Source organism: Oreochromis aureus, linkage group 3 (genome assembly GCF_013358895.1).
Source record: "Oreochromis aureus strain Israel breed Guangdong linkage group 3, ZZ_aureus, whole genome shotgun sequence".
Taxonomy (NCBI): domain Eukaryota; kingdom Metazoa; phylum Chordata; class Actinopteri; order Cichliformes; family Cichlidae; genus Oreochromis; species Oreochromis aureus.
Genome location: NC_052944.1, coordinates 91,009,734 through 91,030,151, shown reverse-complemented (window position 1 = coordinate 91,030,151; position 20,418 = coordinate 91,009,734). Strand labels below are relative to the sequence as shown.

The window sequence follows — 20,418 nt, the reverse complement described above, 5'->3', positions numbered from 1 at the left end:
AGGTAATTAATTAGAGCAATCAAACTGTTATGTTAATCATAAAGTATTATTGTATGGTATGTAACTCTGAAGGGAGTTAAAATATTGTTCAGAGTTCTAATTTTCTGGAGGCCCGTGAAGGTAGCATATAACGGGACTTGTGTATCTGTTGCAATGGAGGAGGAGAAGAGAACGGCATGGAGAGATGCACGAGGTTAGCTGAGCCAAAGTGAGAGACTCGGCTAGTTTTACTGAGGTTAACTAGCACACAAAGAGTGTGTGACTAGAAAGCTAACCGTGTGGGAGCTTCGCAACAGAGTGTGGGTGAAGTGACTTTTGTTTCAACGGTAGCACCACCGTGGAAATCTGTGTTTCCAGCTAAGACCGTCGAGGCTAAAGGCTAGCCGGACTGCTTGGCTGCGCCACGGCGGCAGCCGCTATGGACTGTCGGAGAGCTGGACAGTGACGGGCTAACGCGCTGTAGCAGAGACAGCATCGGGTCCGCAGGGAGTGGATTTAGTGTGGGACTGGTGAACGGCGACCTACCGAGCAACGGAACTGTAAGTCAGACTTTTGTGCTCTTACTGGGGAGAAGAGGATTTTCTCCATCGTCCGGCGTGAGCAGCAAACAGGCCTGCAACAAGTGTGAATGTGAGTGTGTGTGGGGCCCATGTGTGAATTGTATGTTTAGTGGAGTTATATAACGTGTTTTGGAGTGTATATTAGTGAGTCACTTACCAAAAGGTGATAACATAAGTTGGGTTGTTTAATATAATTTGAAAGGGAATTATTTCATTTATACAGTGTATTTCATTTGGTTAAGGAATTGGAATATCATTTGAGTTTAAAAAGGGATGTGTTGTACAGTATTTGTCTCTGCCCTCACGTTCAGTAAACGTTTCGTTTGTGTTAAAGAGTTGTCTGGGGTCGTTTCTTTACTACTGGTTAAGTTTAACTTGTGTGTGGTAGAAGTATCGGATTTTGTACTCGGTATCGGCAAGTACTCAGATCTAAGTATCGGTATCGGATCGGTTTGAAAAAATAGGTATCGTTGCATCCCTAATATAAAGAGTTTATTTCTCTTTTACTAGAAAAACAAGACAACTTTGAAAATGAAAACAAAATTTAGGCTAGAGATAACTGGAGCTAATATGAAGGGGAGTGCCAAGAGAAGCCGAGATCGGGAGGTTGACATTGATGAAAATCAAATGCCTCCGGTTGAATGGGCCGATTCGGTTTATCCTTTTAGTGAGTATCTGCTTCTTCTTTAAACTGCAGCCAGATGCTGCTTCATTTACGGGTGTCAGTCATATTTATGTGTTTTTGCGATACTCTTCCTCACCGCTGCCTAAGGTCTCATTGACTGAGGGGTAGTGATGTGCAGAGCGATCCTGATATATTGATACTGCCATTACCAGCAGTATCAATTCCCATATGAAAATCTCAATATCCAATTTGATTAAACAGGTAAATACTGTGGCAACACAACAAACCTTGTTAAAAAAAAGTGAGGAACCGGCTCTCACTCGATGGGAGTCGACTCTTCTGATTCACTATAAAGCATCGGCTTTTGCTCATGACTGTTCACCAGCTTAGAGACTGAAGGGTCTGGATCAGTGTATCAGAGCATAGTGTCCTGTTTAATATGTTTTTTATTTTATTTCCTTTTTTCATGTTCGTACAATATACCTTTCACGTTTGAACAATATAATATTTATATTGTACGAACGTGATAATTATGTATATTGTAATAACGTGATATTGTTCAAACATGATAGTATATTGTACAAACATTAAAAGTATATTGTTAGAACAATATACTTTTCACGCTATAACGTGATATCGCTCTATTTTTCTTTTGCCTGGGTGGCAGCTCTACGCTTCTGTATCCGAGGCTTTTCAATGTGGCCTCACAAAATTATCACAACTACAACAACCATGAAAAGAGTTGGATGGATATTGCTGCTCAATTACAGCAGCCTGGTCAATGTTTTTCATTAGTAATTTAGCAAAGTTGATGGTGGTGTGTGTCTGTAAGACAGAGAGAGGGAGAGCCAGAGACAGATTTTGTATGATAACCTTCATGTTGGACTTCCTTCTACCACCTGCCGCTGGATCAGAGACTTCCTCTCAGACCGTGTACAGAGAGTTAGAGTGGGGCCTCATCTTTCCTCAGCCCTCAGCCTTAACACCGGCTCTCCACAAGGCTGTGTACTGAGTCCCCTACTGTACACTCTGTACACACATGACTGTGTTAGTACCCACCCAGACAACACAGTCATCAAGTTCACAGATGATACCACCGTGGTGGGGCTCATCTCAGGGGGAGATGAGACGGCGTACAGAGCTGAAGTTCAGAGGCTGTCAGATTGGTGTGTAGATAACAACCTGGACCTCAAGACCACCAAGACAAAAGAACTGGTAGTCGACTTCAGAAGGAGGAAGTCTGAGCTGCAGCCTGTCAGCATCAACGGGGAGTGCGTGGAAAGGGTCTCCAGTTTCAAGTTTCTGGGTGTGCACACAGACACAGACCTCCAATGGAGCTCTAACACCTCTGCGGTTTTAAAGAAGGCCCAACAGCGTCTCCACTTTCTGAGAATCCTCAGAAAAATGGACCTGAAGAAGGAGCTGCTAACCGTCTTCTACCGCTGCTCCATTGAAAGTGTGCTGACATATTGCATCGGTGTGTGGTTCTCCAGCTGCACCGCAGCACACAGAAAGGCACTCCAGAGGGTCATCAATATGGCCCAAAAAAATCATTGGACATCCTCTTCCCTCCCTGAAGGACCTGTACAGCACTCGCTGTCTCAAGAGGGCACGCAGCATCCTACGGGACGGTACACACCCAGGACACCGGGTGTTTAAGCTGCTGCCGTCTGGCAGGAGGTTCAGGCTGCTGAGGTCCCGAACAAATAGACTCAAGGACAGTTTTTACAACAGGGCAATAGCCCTGATCAGTGCAAATAGCTGACCTGATTGGCTACCTACCTGGACTTTTTTTAGGGGGGAGGTAACAATGTTTAAAACAATAACAATAATAATATTTATATTTATAACAAGGTGCAATAATAATTAATGTGCAATAATAACAGTGTGCAATACACATACACTTCTTCTTTTTTTATTTACTAAGTTAATATACTGTGTTGTGTTGTTTGTGTTGCGTTGTGATGTGTCATATCGTATCGTGTCGTGTTGTGTTATATGTAGTACCGACGTAGGACAGTTTTCCAATTTCATTGTACGACTGTACTATGTATGACTGTGCAATGACAATAAAGAGTTATCTTATCTTATGTTATGGACGCACAGTTTGAGCACTCAGGTCGCATAGTGTAAGACCCTGTATTGTGACCTATGAACTTCTAACCCCTGCTCATTCAGTGTGAGCAGGAGCTGAATAATGCGACTGAAAAACATCGCACTGTTTGCCCAGCTTAATGCAGACTGTTTAAACTAAACAAGCTGCTGTTTCACATAATAAATCCTGTCACCCGAAGTATTTCCTTCTGTTTTGACAGTTAAAGCAGTAGAGACGAGCTGTTTGCATGTGCGTGGAACTCTAGCGTCATTAACCAGGTTAGCTGTTAGCTTATAGCTCACGCTAGCTAACCAGCGTGCAGTTAAAAGCACAGCCGAAGCTGCACAAACACCCACAAACTTATCTCACTACAACGTAGCGCCGAAAATATGACTCGCAGCTCGACACAGCTGCTGTACCATAAGACTGACATCCAGCTAACCACAGCTAAAAAGATATTTAGAGAAAACTTACTGTTTCCTCGGGTTACACGAGTTCAGTTGTTTCACGCTGAAAAGTTGGTTTGTTTTGGCTCTCCCTGAAGACACCGACACTAAAGACATAGCTGTTCTTTTGCACTCCTTTTAAGCGAAACATTCTTTGTATGTGAGGAAAATGCTGTTCATCCTCTTCAGCTCTAGCGTAGACAATTGGCTCTGTCATGTTTTCATGTTTTTCTTCTTTCCGTGTGTCCGCTACTTTGAAACACTTGGGCTGCTCTGCCCGCCACAGTTTCAAACTGGTCATGTGACTGCATCTGATTGGTAAAAAAGTTACCGGAAACTCCACTGGCGGCATGTTATCTAATGTGTTAAACTAATTATTTTTTTTTTAAAAATAACGAGTCGAATTTTGCAAATGTAGTGGAGTAAAAGTACCGTTTCTTCTTCACAAATGTACTCAAGTAAAAGTAAAAAGTATCGTGCAAAAAAGGTACTTTAAAAGTACATTTTTTTCAAAAACTTACTCAAGTAAATGTAATGGAGTAAATGTAACTCGTTACTACCCACCTCTGAATATAAATGTTAACCAAGCAGGTATTGAAAAATAACAAAATCAAAACAGTGGTGTAGTATATGGAGTACATTACAAAGTTTATAAGAACTGTCCAAGGCTACTTACCAGAATCTGAAAAATTCTGTGGGTAAGATAGCAAACCAGCGGAGACAAGCAGAGGGTGTGAGGATCCTAAAGGATCCCAAAACATCGAACAGTTGTATTGTGGTTTGACTACAGAGAAGAGAAAAATAAATTTTAAAATATAACTCCTTCACCAGCAGGACTTTCTTTTATGTGTTATTATTCCCTCCATTTAGACTCAAAGAACTTTCATGTTTAACGTCACATAGTGATGTGAAACTTCCCCCAAATGTGTTGAACCAAATACAAACTAAAAGGAGAGAAATCTATGTAAAAATGTAACATGTAGAATTAAAATACCAGAAAATTCTACTTAAGTATTATGAAAAAAAAATATTTAGACTTTGTTACTTCTAGCCTCTGGATAGCCTCCACATAGTGTGACTATTTCAGTAGTTTAAATTTTTTCACTATTTTCAGTTATTCGTCTAACAATACAAACTCAACATTCATTTTTCTCAGGAGGACTTTCCACTCTTCCTCCCCACTCCAGAGAATACCACTTTGTGAACCAGCTGAAGACCTGGACCGAAGCTCAGAGTTACTGCAGAGAACACTTCACTGACTTGGTCACCATCTACAACAGCAACATCAACCAACTGCTTTTCTCAATGACACCAAGGATCAATACTGGGGCTTGGACAGGTCTCTATAGTGATCCTTATAGCTGGAAGTGGTCCATGGAGGGAAAACTTTTTTATGTTGGCAGTAAACATGAATTTTTGATCTGGGCTAACGGCCAACCAGACTGTGCTAAAGCAAAGGAATACTGTGTGGCTCTTCAGGGACAAACACAGATAAATGATAGACCCTGTGGAGATTCTTACCCTTTCCTGTGTTACAATGGTAGGAAAAGAGATTTGTTGCCCTAGTTATCCCTACAATTTTATGAGCTTCATAATGTGTGCTTCAAAATTCATCCTTTCTTTAACCTTTCGCAGCCAGCAGTACAAGTTACATCTTAGTGAAGGAGAGCCGCTCCTGGTCAGCGGCTCAGTCGTACTGCAGGACATACCACACAGACCTGACCAGTATAAGAAGCAAAGAGGAGAAATCCAACATCACGCTCACTTTGAATGGATCAGGGGTTCAGTATGTGTGGATTGGTCTCTACAGGGATCCCTGGGCCTCCTGGTCTGACAACACAACCTCCACATTCACTAACTGGATCTCTGGTCAGCCTGATAACCCAAATTCAGTTGAATACTGTGGAACAATGAATTTAATGTCAGGGAAATGGGATGATGGCAACTGTGGCAGCAAAATCTCTTTTTTCTGTTTCACAGGTGAGGTCCAGAATGCAAACACTGTGAGATCCTGTCATCATGTAAAACACTAATGTCTGTGTTTTTATATGTGGTTCATTTTTAGCAGTGACAAAGCAAACAGTGGTGAAAATGAAGCTTCAGTCAGAGGCAGACATGCACAGCACAGAGATCCAGCAGCAGGTTTCACAGCAGGTCAGCAGTTCAGTCACCAACACAAACTTGACACAAGTTCAAACTATGCTTCATGTTTTTCATCATCTGCACATTTTGTCCAGCTGTCAGGCCTCATGCTGTCAGAAGGACTGACAGACTTCAGGATTCGTTGGAGGAAGGTCCAGAGTTACCATGACGACCGGATGAAGAAGCAGGATGTGGACGGTGGCTGCAAAACTGAAGTCTGACTGGACTGAACCACTTCATGTGTGAAGTTAATAACATGCTGTGCTGAGCTGTCTCATCCTTTACATCTTTCAATATTTCAGAGTGTAAAGTTCCACCAACAGCTCATTTGTTCAGCTGCAGTTGTAGTTTGGTAGAAATTTTTTAATTAGAGGTCCACTCACTAGTTTTCCTGATAGGCTCTAGTCTCTTGTTTTGTTTTGCAGCGTCTCTTTCAACACTTTAGACACTGTTCTTCTGTGGACATCACTGCACAGGCTTTGTCTGTTTGCAGTTTATTAGGACCCATAGTTCTGTTTCATTGAGACAGCAACATCTGCTGACTTACACAAATGGTAAAGAAGAAAGTGAGGAGAGCCAGAGATCTGCTTGAGGAGGTCAGGGTGGACAAGAAAACATTGTACTGTTTATGTCCTGTTTCTACTTCTACTGTTTGATAACTGTAACAGCCATAAATAACAATCCCAAACCTCACCTGATATAAAACTGGATCATTGTTTTCAAGGGAGTGCAGTTGCAATACATGCTGGATGGCCTCGTATCTGACACTTTAACTTTACTGTCACTTTAGAGGAGCAGACAAAGTCACAGAGACCTAACTGTAGTAAGTAGAGCAGGTGATGGGTAAAGTTTGTGCTGGTGTTGCCATAGTTACTGTTGTGATCTTAGTTTTTGACTTGTGTTTTCTCCTGTTTTGTCATGTTTGTCTATTTTTGTTTTTGTAGCTTTCAGCTTTCTTCAATGTAATATTTTAAAGGGTTTTATGTGTTCTGTGGTTTAAGTCATGTTTTTGCGTGTTACATGTAATAGAAAAGCTATTTGGTTGAAAACGATACATCCATGTAGGCAGGTATAGAAAAAGTAATACAATGCAAGAGATACATATTTAAAAAAAAAAATATGGAAACATGCAGGTTTATCAGGGTTTTTTTTTGCCTTGTTCAGCTCCTTTTCTTATTTAATAATATTATTTGACTATAGAACATTTACATCTTGCCAATATTGACAATTTTGTTTATTTCATTCGCTTAGCTGGAGTGAACTCATGAAAATAAGGACTATTTTTCAATTAGTAAATGAATGAGTACTTTGTGGGTTTTTACACTGAGTAATAAATCAGGTAACATTGTTACAGATCCATGAACGTAACAATTTTTGATGATGAAGTTTTTTGTTTCCTTGTTGTTTTTTTCTCTCTCTGTAAGTTTGAGGTTGCTGTTAAAATCAGAGGTATTCAAATGTAAAAGGCCTGAATGTGATTTCTACAATCTAAAAAAGAGCAGCTGTAGTGGAAACAGGAAGGTTGAGAGAAGAGACCTGACTGAAAACTCCAGAGAAATCTTCACATGTTTAGTTAAACTGGTGCTGCGAAGTATGATATATACATGTTGCAGTTATGCTTTATAAGAGAATTGTTTGTAATATATAACTTTTATCAATGATAGTAAAAGGTCTAATCCCAGTGTCCCTGCCCAGACATGGAGGCTGAATGTTGTCCCAGAGGACAACCTGAGGCCTCATAAAATTCTCCTGAATATTTTTCTGTGAGTCTGTATTTTTGCAGACTTGAACTTAACGCATTACTCACAGTTTATAGTGCTGTAATGTTAACTTAATGTCACGGCGAATGGGATGAGCCGTGTGGAGAAAATAAATGAAGATCCAAGTGCAGGCACTCATGGAGGTGCGAAGGAGGTTTATTGAAAAGTAAAACACAAGGTGACAATGGCAAACGGAACTAAAGATAATCTGAACTGGGACAAACTAAACTACTAAACAGCAAACATGAACACGAACATGACGGAGGATGAATGGAGGCATAGGAAGGTGGACGGCAGGGAAAACACACGAAGAATACACAGGAGGTTAACAGACGGACCAGCGACTAGTATAACAGAAGACACGACTTAAATGCACAGGTGGGGAACACATCTGGAAGTAATTGACATGATGAGACATAGGAAGCAAAATTGAATACACTCACATGAGACACGGAGCTTCACAATAAAACGGTAAACAAGAAACAACTACACAAAGATGCAGATTAGATACTGAACCAAACAGGAAACACGAGGGCACCAGAACAAAACCTAAGAACTAAACCCTTAACCAGAATAAACTTAAACATAGAATTCTAATAATAATTGACAAAGCACAAGAGTCAGAACATAAATTGTAATACAGAAGAATACCAAAAATGATGCAAAATCAAACCAAAACATGAGAACTCAAAATGCTGGGTCAAAATGACCCGGAACCATGACACTTAAATAAACACAAAAGAAAAAACTAACTCTTAATCAGAGGGTCGACTTGAGATTGGGCCAAATGCCACACCTGTAGGAAAATAAACTGTAACAGATATAACAGATGTAAAGATGCATTGTTGTACGTCACTGATAAAGATAAAGAGCTTAAACTCTTCTCTTTTTTTTACTTTAAAGTTTTTTCAGCTTATAGTTCACATGCTAAATGATATATGAAAAAAATGTTATTGTTGCACTTTGGCATGTTGCAATGACATAATGTTTTTACTCACAGACTGACACATTAAAGCTGTCCCCATTTCAAATTTTTGACTTTGAGGAAGACGATCTCTGGATGTCTCTGGACAGCTGACAATAGCTGGCTAGTGTAGCCCAGGTTAAATGTTAGGTTTATGTGTCATAATAAAATCCCACTTTCCCTCTGACAAACAGTTTCATTATTTTTTCACATTATATGAAAGTTCATTCACTGGGTTTCAGAGTCCAGCAAAGTTACTTCCACTTCAAAGACAGTTTAAAAAAGACGAGCCTTCCACGGATGTGGGAAAACTTCAGTGTGCATTTGGATCTGGTCCCCACAGTAATAGAAACACACCAGCTGCATCTCTGTGCTAGGACTATGCAGTTGAATTGGGAGGGGTAAGAAAACAGATCCCAGATGACTGCACTCTACTGACACCTAGTGGTGAAACATTTCACAACATATCAGTTTTATTGACTTGTACCTCTCTTCCAGCCTCGAGCACAGAAGACATTCAAATCAGAGTCTCCCTTAAATGAGCTGTTTGGCAAGAAAAGAGCAAATAAAAGTCCTACAGTAAGAAAGACACACTCACACACTCAAACACAATAGCTCTGCACAGAGTGTTAAAAAAAAATAACCCACTGTAAATTTAAGGCGGTGCATTTCTGTGTCTCTCAGGCTTTATTTTGCACAGGTGTAGTTTTTGGCCCACTCCCAGTGTGCACCGTAAAATTTAATAAATAAACCCTCACTGACTTAAATGACATCACCTAGATTTTAGTAGATTGCAGTAACTGACTTCTTACCTCTCCCAATACAAATGCATAATCCTGCGTTGGTTGGTTTATGACACCAGTGATTTACCAGTGATGGACACGCAATGCTGATGGTGGCTATAGGAGAGTAACAGAGAAAGAACAGGCCACTGATGGAGAGCAGCGATATCAAAGAGTATAAAACATATTCAATATGGACGTGAGAAGTCATAAACAATACACATATAACTGCTTTAGAGATGATATATCTGTATTATTCACTTAGGTGTAATGCATCACAGCCACAGTCCTTAATGTCACAGGTACAGAGGTTGGAGAATATGTAGATGTTCATGTGGAGCATCAGTCAATTACTCATGAAATTATTATAGCGCTACAGGGGTTTAATGAGAGACCAATAGTGGGATGTTAAGATATGGAAAACTTTGCCAAAATGTCATGTGTTTGTAGATTCAGAGGCTTATAGACTTTCAGCCACTAATTTTGCAGGTTAAACAAACACAGTTTCCTTCATTATGCAAAAATCCAGTGGTGGGAGTTATACATTATAGCATGGGATACATTTTCACGTCTTCCACATTTCTAATACAAATAATAATTGTATTATCAAATGCTTTCAATCAGAGTGCTGAACAGCTATTTGAAGGTAAAGAGGATAAATAAATAAAAACAATACATTTAAAAAATTAAAAAAAAACAGATAAAAAAACAAAACAACAAAAAGAACCAGTAAAAACTTTAGGCATGGAATAAAGACATGTTGGATAGGATGAACAAGTGGGTTTTTAATTTAGCTTTGAAAACCTCCACAGAGCATGCCTGCCTAATATTTTGAGGGAGGTTGTTCCACAAAGATGGGGCATTAAAAGAAAAGGGACGCTTCAATACTTTTGTTGTGGTTTTAGGAACTTTCAGAATTCCAGTATCCTGACATCAGAGAGCACGGAGTGAAACATAGAGGTGCAAAAAGGTAAGAGAGATATGAAGGCGTCAGACCATTTAAAGCCTTGTAGGTAGGGGTGAGTTTAAAAAATCGATTTCACCGATTCAATTTTAGTTTAAATAATGTTAAATCTCCCAATTCTTTTAATCTTTGGGCTGAAGGAAGGACAATACTCGGTGTATAAATGCTCAATCAACAATTATTTATTTCCATACAATTTAACACTTATGAGCACAAACCATCCGGATGGGGAGACATGCATGAAGAGGGTCACAGCAAATCTCAAAATGGTGGAGGATTACTCAGCCTCTTATAGCCTCTAGTGGCCCCCACCTAGTCGTAAAAACCTAAACCTTCACATTCTTTCTCTCTTACGGCGCCTAAGTGACGGCCTTGGCTCCCTGTTTTATCTCCTTCCAACAAGGGTGGGGGTGAAGCTCCAGTGGAATGTGCTCTGTCTCCTCTGCTATCAGAACAGCAAGGCCCTGACTCTCTGCACACAATATTCTCTTCATGATTTAGCAGTATGAAATGTCAAGAAACAGTGTAACACATTCAGCAGTATCGGATAATGCAAATCAATTTAACAAATGTAATAGTTATCACCTTCTTCTAATTCAGGAGAATAATGCAAACTAAAACTACATAATAATTTCACAATCTTTAATTAGGGGTATAACATGGCCTAAGATAATATAATAATCTCACAATAATGTGATATTGGTTCATTAAATCCTGAGTCAATATTTAAATATAAATGTATTTTGCCAGAAACGCCAGAATCTCAGGTTAAACGTCATCTTTTGTATTTTTGAAGTTGATGAATTATGAGTTAGACTCATGATGTGCAACCAGCAAAGAGCTCAGTATTTCTGGTGTAAAGCATGCACTGTGATAAATGCCACAGTTTTGTATTCAAACTCTTAGTGAGTTGAGACTCCTTCAGTGGGTGATGAAAACTGATTTCAGGCTGCTCTATATGTTTTATCTGTTGTTGTGAGCACCATCTTCTTCACTGTGGCGTGCTGGGGTGCAAGCATCAATGCAAAGGAAGCAAACAGACTGAACAAGCTCCTCAGGAAGGCTGAGTCTGTTGTCGGCATGAAGCTGGTAATCATGGACAATGACTCCCACCCCCTCCATAACACACTGGACAATCTGAAGAGCAGTTTCAGCTGCAGATTCCTTCCACCTCACTGTCTGAGGGAATGTTACAGGAGGTCGTTCCTTCCAGCTGCTATTAGACTCTTGAATTTATTTTTTGGGTCAGGTCCACACATGCGGAAGAGAATTAATCACCTCAATGCATCCTGTCACTTTTGTACACCACAACATATATTTGCACGCATACTTGTCCTTTTATATTAATATGTATATTTATACCTACATTACTGTGTAAACATTTTAGGCAGGTGTAAAAAAAAATTGTTGTAAAGAAAGAATATAAAAAAAATGATTGTTTATTAGCACCAAATTTATTCAGCAGCAGGACAACGACCCCAAACCCACAGCCGAAGTCATTAAGAACTATCTTCAGCGTAAAGAAGAACAAGAAGTACTGGAAGTAATGGTCTGGCCCCCACATGTCCATAACTGAGGCTCTAGAAACTATCAAACCAGTAAATGAATTAAATACATTTAGTCGCTGCTTTCAATTTTTCAGGTTTTACAGATGTTGTTTCCTGTCTAAAGCCAGCGACTGGTTAGGATTTAGAGACCTAAGCATTCCCATCCCTTAGGTTCACTAACAAACTGAATCATGGAGACACAGACTCTACAATCCTTCCCCACTTGTTTCTCCTAACAACTATGTCTGTTCCGAGAATGACGTCTGAGCTTATTTGCTTTTTTTCATATTTAACAGCTTGATTTTCCTAATGGTTTGCATGTTGGTGAAGCAGAATCATTTTAGCGTAACCTTGTGTGTGTTTCTTTAATCACTGAGGCACGTCATTTACAGAATTCCTGGTTTTCAAAAAGCACAGGTATGGTCATATGGCCAAAAATACCACAATATTTAGTTGTGGGAGTGACAGCACCTCCAGCTGCATGTAGTTGTTTTTTGTTAATAAAAGTCTTTGAAACATGAGCATTATAAATGCCTTGAAACATGTTAAATAAAAGTTTAACACTTTGGTGCCACTGCAAAGACGTTTGATGAGTGTATAGAAAAAACCTGTTGCCACTTGCTACTTTTTTGTAAATTACAAATAGGACCACTTGAAGACATTTACATATACAGTATTCAGTTTGAAGCATTAAATTGAAACATTTTCATGTTTAACAATTTTTCCTAAGATCTCCAATTAGAGAAGGTAAGGGGATAATCAGTAAACTGGTCAGACCCCAGAACATACAACAATAGTTTAGATAAAAGTGTGTTTCTACAGAGAGGTCACTCCCTTCTGGTTTCCTCATTTGACAGTAAAATATATGAAAAGAACAAACAAAGCCCTTCTTAAAAGTCAGCTTCAGTCAACAGAGGAGAAGATAAGCTGTCAGGTAGGATATGCATCATTGATTCTAAACTTATATTCTTGGATATGTTTATATTATATCCATTATTCGAAAACTTAGAAATGATGATTTAAACCATTTTTAAGACATGATAGTTTTGGAATATTTAAAGTATTGAATAAAATTATTTTGGATATGCTTATGAACTATATACTTAGCAAATTATTAGACTGGAGATAAGAAACCTTAAATGATAAACACCTTCGATAATAATTGCAGTACAATAATAATCATGATGACTATATCTATTATACAGAAGCAAAGAATGGAAGAAACCTGTTTACTGCTCATCCTGCTGCTCTCAGGTCAGTGATATTAATATCTTAAACATTCTAAATATAGCCTATAAACACACAGAGACAGAGTGATCTCATTTGGGTAATCAGATTTTTTTTAATGTATTTATTAACACATCAACCACAAGAACAGTCAGAAAATCTTTATCTCCTCCTACCACAACACCTGCATTAATGTTAAATTATCTTCCTTTGTTAATACTTGGAATTTGATTCATTGAATGACTTTTTGTTGTTATTTATAATCATATCTATTAAACCAAATAGATGTTAAAGCTTTGGCTGTTGATTTGTGGCAATTCTACAGCTTTGGAAATAGTTTTTCTCTTCACTTCTTTTCCTCCTCATTCTTATTATTACTGTTATTAACAACAAGCCAGTGTGAACCTATTGTTTGTCCCAAGCCCAGATAAAATGATGAGAGTTGCATCATTATTGACACCCGACGTCAAATCACTGCCAAATCAAATATGGATTGAATTTCCATCCTGGATGTTAGCGCGCTGAGTTAACACTTGCCAACAACGGTGCCATTACAAAGTGCTGGACTTAGACAAAGGAGGAGGACAGGGAAAGATGTTTAAATAGAGAGAGGTAAAGGCTGTATGGTGTGTGAGAGTAAGGATTTTAAATTTAGGGACTATGACTGTGAAGGGAAAGAACTGGCTGATATGTTGCAGATAATGAATGTACATACACTGGTATTGATAGTAAATAAATTAGGAATTGTAAATGTAATTTAAAAAAACAGCGCTGCTAAATTAAATTAAGTTCATCTAACATTTTCTTTTATTTGACTTAGTTTAATGTATTATTTCTGATCAACTTAATGATATTTTTAAGTAGTAAGCTGCTACTTAAAAATATCATTAAGTTTGACTTATTTATTTCTATTATATGGCGGGCGGTCATCTTTGAAAGGTTTTGATTCCTTGGGTCAATTTGACCACAAACATAAAAGACTTATGTCTTTCTGAGAAAAGGAACTCGAGTAAAAGTAAAATGTTCTTGTCTTTTATCAGTTGCTCTCAGGTTCTTGCATTAACATTATGCACAAAGTTTAACAAATAGTTTTTGTTGTTGTCGTTGTTTTTACTTCTGTTTTGAAACATGACAATGATTTTAAAAACAATTAATGAAAAAAATAATGAATTTACTGGAGCATTAAAATGAAGCATGTATCAACTCCAATCTTTAAAAAGACTCAACTGACTTTTCTTTATTTAGCTTTTCAATGCTTTAGATGTATTTCTCTACTAAAAACCCAAATAGTGAGGAAATTTTCGGTCACAGTAAAGATTTAAAAAATGCAATTGTTAGATAAGGGTCACAGCATGGTTAAATCAAAGAAAAGAGAAATGCACAAACCAGTTTTAAAAAGTAATATCCAATAAATAGGGTTATATATATATATATGTACAGCTGGGTTGAGAGTGATGTTGCACTTCAAAACTATAGTGGAAAAAGTTCCTCAAATAACTTACCAGTGAACAAAACAGGAACATTCATCTTTACACAGTTCATGTGCCGATATAGATCCAGTTACAGGAAATGATACTTAACTTACTAAAGGAGCTTGGAAAGAAAAGCGTCTGGACTTCTTTAAGTTGCTTGAAGGCATTTCACCTCTCATCTTAGAAGCTTCTACAGTTCTAAGGTCTTGTGGCACTTCCAGACTTTCCTGTCTGTCTGGCCACATAATTTCATCTACATCACAACGGATATCATCCCTTGTAATGCAACGAGGAAAGTATCTCCTGGACTGGCGAATCCACCCTCTGCATGACTCTGTAATGTCGTCTCATGCTGCATCCATGGCTGCTAGCAGGGCCATTTACGCATGTGAATGCCAATTATAAACCTTCCACCTCCAGGCAGAGAAAAACTCCTATATTGGATTAAGGAACGGGGAGCAGGGAGGGAGATGTTCAACCAGCATTCTGTCATGTGCTGCAAACCACTGTCTGACCAGATGTGACTGGTGAAAACGGACATTATCCCACACAACAACATACATGTTGAGTTGGCCTCCACCCCTCTCATTCTCAGGGACTATGTCCCTGTAAAGAGTGTCTGAAAAAGTCAGGAGATGTTGTGTTTTATATGGACCAAAAAGGGGAATATGGGTGAGGATGCCATTGTCTGAGTTGGCTGCACATATTGTAACATTCCCTCCCTGCTCTCTGTCCAAAGCGATTTCTTCCACTCCCTCTGCCTTTGGCCAGATTGAAACCCGCCTCATCAACATATATGAATGTGTGCAGTGGTTCCCTGGCTTCCGGCTCCAGTACACACTTTAGAGAGAGAGAGAGAGAGAGAAAGAGAGAAAGAGAGAGAGAGAGAGAGAAATGTAACAACTTTTCCTGTGTAACATAATGCATTTTGTATGTTCTGTGAATATAGAAACAGAATTGCTAGTCTACTGCATGAAACTACACAAAGTAAAACAGTTTACAGTGCTAAACATTAGAGTATACATGACATGTATACAAGACATGTTTTACCTGTACATACTGGTGACCGATCTCCTTCACTCTTTAACTTTTCCGTTCAATTGTTTCATGCACATTACTTTTCTCTTGAGCACTCCGTCCATTGTTGCAGTTGACACCGATCCAACATTGCCAAATACACCGTTATCCTCTATGACAGCGCTTTGGATTTCTTTCAACTTTATTGCATTGTTTGCAATCACCATTGCACAAATGGCTTCCTTTTACTGCGGGATAAGAAGGGGCCGTCTTCCACCTCTGCGAGCCTGTCTTTCAATCCTTTGTGGTGCAGATTACAGTAAAACTACAGTAATGTACACTAAACATGAGATATTATGAAATGTTGGATTACTGTCCAATACTATACATACCTGTTCTGCCTATGAAATGTTTGAATGATTGAATTCACAGTGGTTCTTCCAACATTTGGTTGCACCCTCCGACAAGCCTCATCCACTGTGAGGCCATGATTGACAACATGGTCAACAAGTGTTGCCCCAATTTCATTAGGAATCTGCCTAATGTATTTGCCGTCTTCTCCCTCTTCCCCTGTTTTGTTCTGCCCGCATCCTCACCCGTCTTCATGATGCTGACCTTCCATTTCTATGTCACAGAACTGTAGAAATGGTACACACTATGTCCTACTCGGTTCATATGTGCTTGCCAATTGAGAGTTCCTGGGATTGATCCATGAGTGACTGTGAACAAGAGGCTTGTCATTTGTTACAACTAGAGAGTAGAAATACATGTAAAACAAAACAAAAATTATTTTCTGTTTTTTTCTAGTTTATTATTCTTTTTTTGCAATTTATGTAGTTACTATGCACTTAATGCATACATATTTTAAAAATGTGGGCTATAATGGTTGTATTGATGTGTAGAAACTTGAAATGCTCTGTTAAATATCCCAATTCTTTGATCTTTGGGCGGAAGGAAGAACAACACTCGGTGTATAAAAATGCTCAATCAACAATCTGTCTAAGGAGTTTGCAAAGAAAAGCGTCTGGACTTCTTTAGGTTGCTTGAAGACGTTTCACCTCTCATCCGAGAAGCTTCTTCAGTTCTAAGGGTCAAATGGTGGCGAGTCCCAGATTTAAACCCAGTGGGAGTTTCCCCCCAAACAGGGACAAAGGACCCCCTGATGATCCTCTACTTAGTCACATGAGCCAAGGTGTGAAAATAGGTGTGGGTTACAATCAGCCAGGGTTTCAGGTGAGCTCATTAGGAAACCTAGCCCCACCCTATGATGTGATTTCCTGAGGTCTGGGGAGGGAACTCAAAACTGGATTATAGATGGCAGACGGTTGGTGTCGTAAACCACCGCCTCTGTTCAAAGATGGTCTCTCACAGTGGACATAAATGACTTCTTTTACTCCTCTTTCAAACCATCTGTCCGCTCTGACTAAAATGTGAACGTTGGCGAAATCGGTATTGGTCTGATATATCGGATCGGTCCATCTCTGGTTACAACTAATACTTCACACACCTGCTCGTCAGTAGTAGTAGTCTAGTAGTAGTCCAGTTCACCAACTCAGAGACTCAATAGTCTGGATCAGGGTATCAGAGCTCAGTGTCCTGTTTAATTTTTTGTTGTTTAATTTGACTTTTGTGACAATACTGGACTACAAGAAGTTTTTCATTGTTATTCTTTTAGATATGAATGTTAACCAAGCAGGTATTGAAAAATAAGAAAAGATTGGGCCCAGAAGCAGACTTCGTGGAGGGGAAAACGGATACTCAGAAGCAGCTTTATTGCTGACTCAAAAGCAAAACAATACAAAAATAATACTGAGATAATATGAACTAAACTCATGGAGAGACACACAGGGAAGCACACAGCAAAAGGGACGACACAGCAACAAGCAGGGGATGACTGAGGACTAAAATACATGACTTATTAATCAGGAAATGGGAGACAGAAGGGAAACACAGCTGGTACTAATTACACAGAGGAGATGAGGAACAGAGGCTGAACGTAGAGCAGAACTGTCAAAATAAAAGAGGAAGTACACGACAGACACAGAGACCCACACTAGACACTGAACAGAGGAAACACTGAGTACAGGGACAGGAGCAACATGAGACATTACTGACTGGGGAACAACACAAACACGGGGACAGAACTAAACCGACACTAAACATGGGGGCACCAGAACAAAATCTAGGAACTAGGAATTAAGAAAGCAAAAAAGGACTAGAGCGCTAACACAGAAACCAAAACAAAAGTAATCAAAAACCATGAAGTCACAGAATAATAATAATAATAATAATGCAACAAATCCAAAAGACTGGGTCACTGACCCAGAACTGTGACGATACTGTTGAACTGATGAAATCTACTTAAGATTTTAAATTAAGCAGCAATCTGTGCAACTGGGTAATCAGCAAATGTTTACATTTTGTCTGACATGTTTTTTGAGATTTTAATGTCCAGGTATTTGACTTTTGTGTAATTAAAAAGGATTACAAAAGTAAAGAAAAAACTATTGAGTTTTGCTAAACAGAAAAAGTTACTCTGTTGTACTCATTCCATTTAGGTTATGTTATAAAAATGTTGTAACATTATCAATACTATTAATATTATTAATTGTACATGATTGCGCTACACATAGTTATTGCAGTTTGACTAAAAAGAAAAGAAAAATAAACAGAATTTAAAAAAATATAGCTCATTCACCAGCAGGACTTTCTTTTGTGTGTTATTGTTTTCTCCATTTAAACTCAAAGAACAGTAACTATTTAAAGGGTTTTAAATTTTTCAGTCTTTTTCAATAATAAAACAATAAAATCTTTTTATTTTTCTCAGGAGGACTTTCCACTCTTCCTCCCCACTCCAGAGAATACCACTTTGTGAACCAGAAAATGACCTGGACCGAAGCTCAGAGTTACTGCAGAGAACACTTCACTGACTTGGTCACCATCTACAACAGCAACATCAACCAACTGCTTTTCTCAATTTCACCAAGGATCAATGATTGGGCTTGGATAGGGCTCTATGATGATCGTTACAGCTGGAAGTGGTCCATGGAGGGAAAACTTTTATATGTTGGCAGTACACATGAATTTTTGATCTGGGCTAACGGCCAACCAAACTGTGCTAAAGCAAATGAATACTGTGTGGCTCTTCAGGGACAAACACAGATGGATGATAGACCCTGTGGAGATTCTTACCCTTTCTTGTGTTACAATGGTAGGAAAAAGATTTGTTGCCCTAGTTTCCCTACAATTTTTGAGATTCATAACGTGTTTCAAAATTCATCCTTTCTTGAATCTTTTACAGCCAGCAGTACAAGTTACATCTTAGTGAAGGAGAGTCGCTCCTGGTCAGCGGCTCAGTCGTACTGCAGGACATACCACACAGACCTGACCAGTATAAGAAGCAAAGAGGAGAAATCCAACATCACGCTCACTTTGAATGGATCAGGAGTTCAGTATGTGTGGATTGGCCTCTACAGGGATCCCTGGGCCTTCTGGTCTGACAACACAACCTCCACATTCACTAACTGGATGTCTTATCAGCCTGATAATTCAAATTCAGTTGAATACTGTGGAACAATGAATTTAATGTCAGGGAAATTGAATGATGGAAACTGTGCCGTCAGAATCTATTTTTTCTGTTTCACAGGTGAGGTCCAGAATGCAAACACTGTAAGATCCTGTTATCATGTAAAACACTAATGTTTGTGTTTTTATATGTGGTTCATTTTTAGCAGTGACAAAGCAAACAGTGGTGAAAATGAAGCTTCAGTCAGAGGCAGACATGCACAGCACAGAGATCCAGCAGCAGGTTTCACAGCAGGTCAGCAGTTCAGTCACCAACACAAACTTGACACAAGTTCAAACTATGCTTCATGTTTTTCATCATCTGCACATTTTGTCCAGCTGTCAGGCCTCATGCTGTCAGAAGGACTGACAGACTTCAGGATTCGATGGAGGAAAGTCCAGAGTTACCATGACGACCAGTTGAAGAAGCAGGATGGGGACGGTGGCTGCAAAACTGAAGACTGACTGGACTGAACCACTTCATGTGTGAAGTTAATAACATGCTGTGCTGAGCTGTCTCATCCTTTAAATCTTTCAATATTTCAGAGTGTAAAGTTCCACCAACAGCTCATTTGTTCAGCTGCAGTTGTAGTTTGGTAGAAATTCTTTAATCAGAGGTCCACTCACTAGTTTTCCTGATAGGCTCTAGTCTCTTGTTTTGTTTTGCAGCGTCTCTTTCAACACTTTAGACACTGTCCGTCTGTGGACGTCACTGCACAGGCTTTGTCTGTGTGCAGTTTGTTAGGATCCATAGTTCTGTTTCATTGTGACAGCAACCTCTGCTGACTTACACAAATGATGGAGAAGAAAGTGAGGAGAGCCAGAGATCTGCTTGAGGAGGTCAGGGTGGACAAGAAAACATTGTACTGTTTATGTCCTGTTTCTACTTGTACTGTTTGATAACTGTAACAGCCATGAATTCAGTTCAATTCAATTTTACTTATATAGCACCAAAATGAGTCATCTCAAGGTGCGGGGCCATCTGCTGCGACCGGTTGTGGTGAGAGAAGGAAAACAGGATAAAGACATGCTGTGGAAGAGAGACAGAGATTAAACAACTGATTGAACAATCAGTATCAATGAGATCATAACAATCCCAAATCTTACCTGATATAAATGTGGATCATCGTTTTCAATGGAGTGCAGTTGCAAAGCATGCTGGATGTCCTCGTATCTGACACTTTAACTTAACTGTCACTTTGGAGGCCGGACAAAGTCACAGTCACTCTAGTAAGTACTGCAGGTGGTGGGTA

General features: G+C 39.2%; 1 protein-coding gene across 1 annotated transcript; it reads left to right on the top strand.

Annotated features, from left to right (window-relative positions):
• The first annotated feature begins 4,803 nt into the window (after positions 1 to 4,803).
• On the top strand, positions 4,804 to 5,759 carry LOC120434574 (macrophage mannose receptor 1-like). Its single transcript, XM_039602875.1, has 2 exons — positions 4,804 to 5,266; positions 5,362 to 5,759. The coding sequence occupies exons 1-2, from the start codon at positions 5,032 to 5,034 to the stop codon at positions 5,757 to 5,759; spliced, it is 633 nt and encodes a 210-aa protein (XP_039458809.1). The 5' UTR covers positions 4,804 to 5,031.
• Positions 5,760 to 20,418: the final 14,659 nt, after the last annotated feature.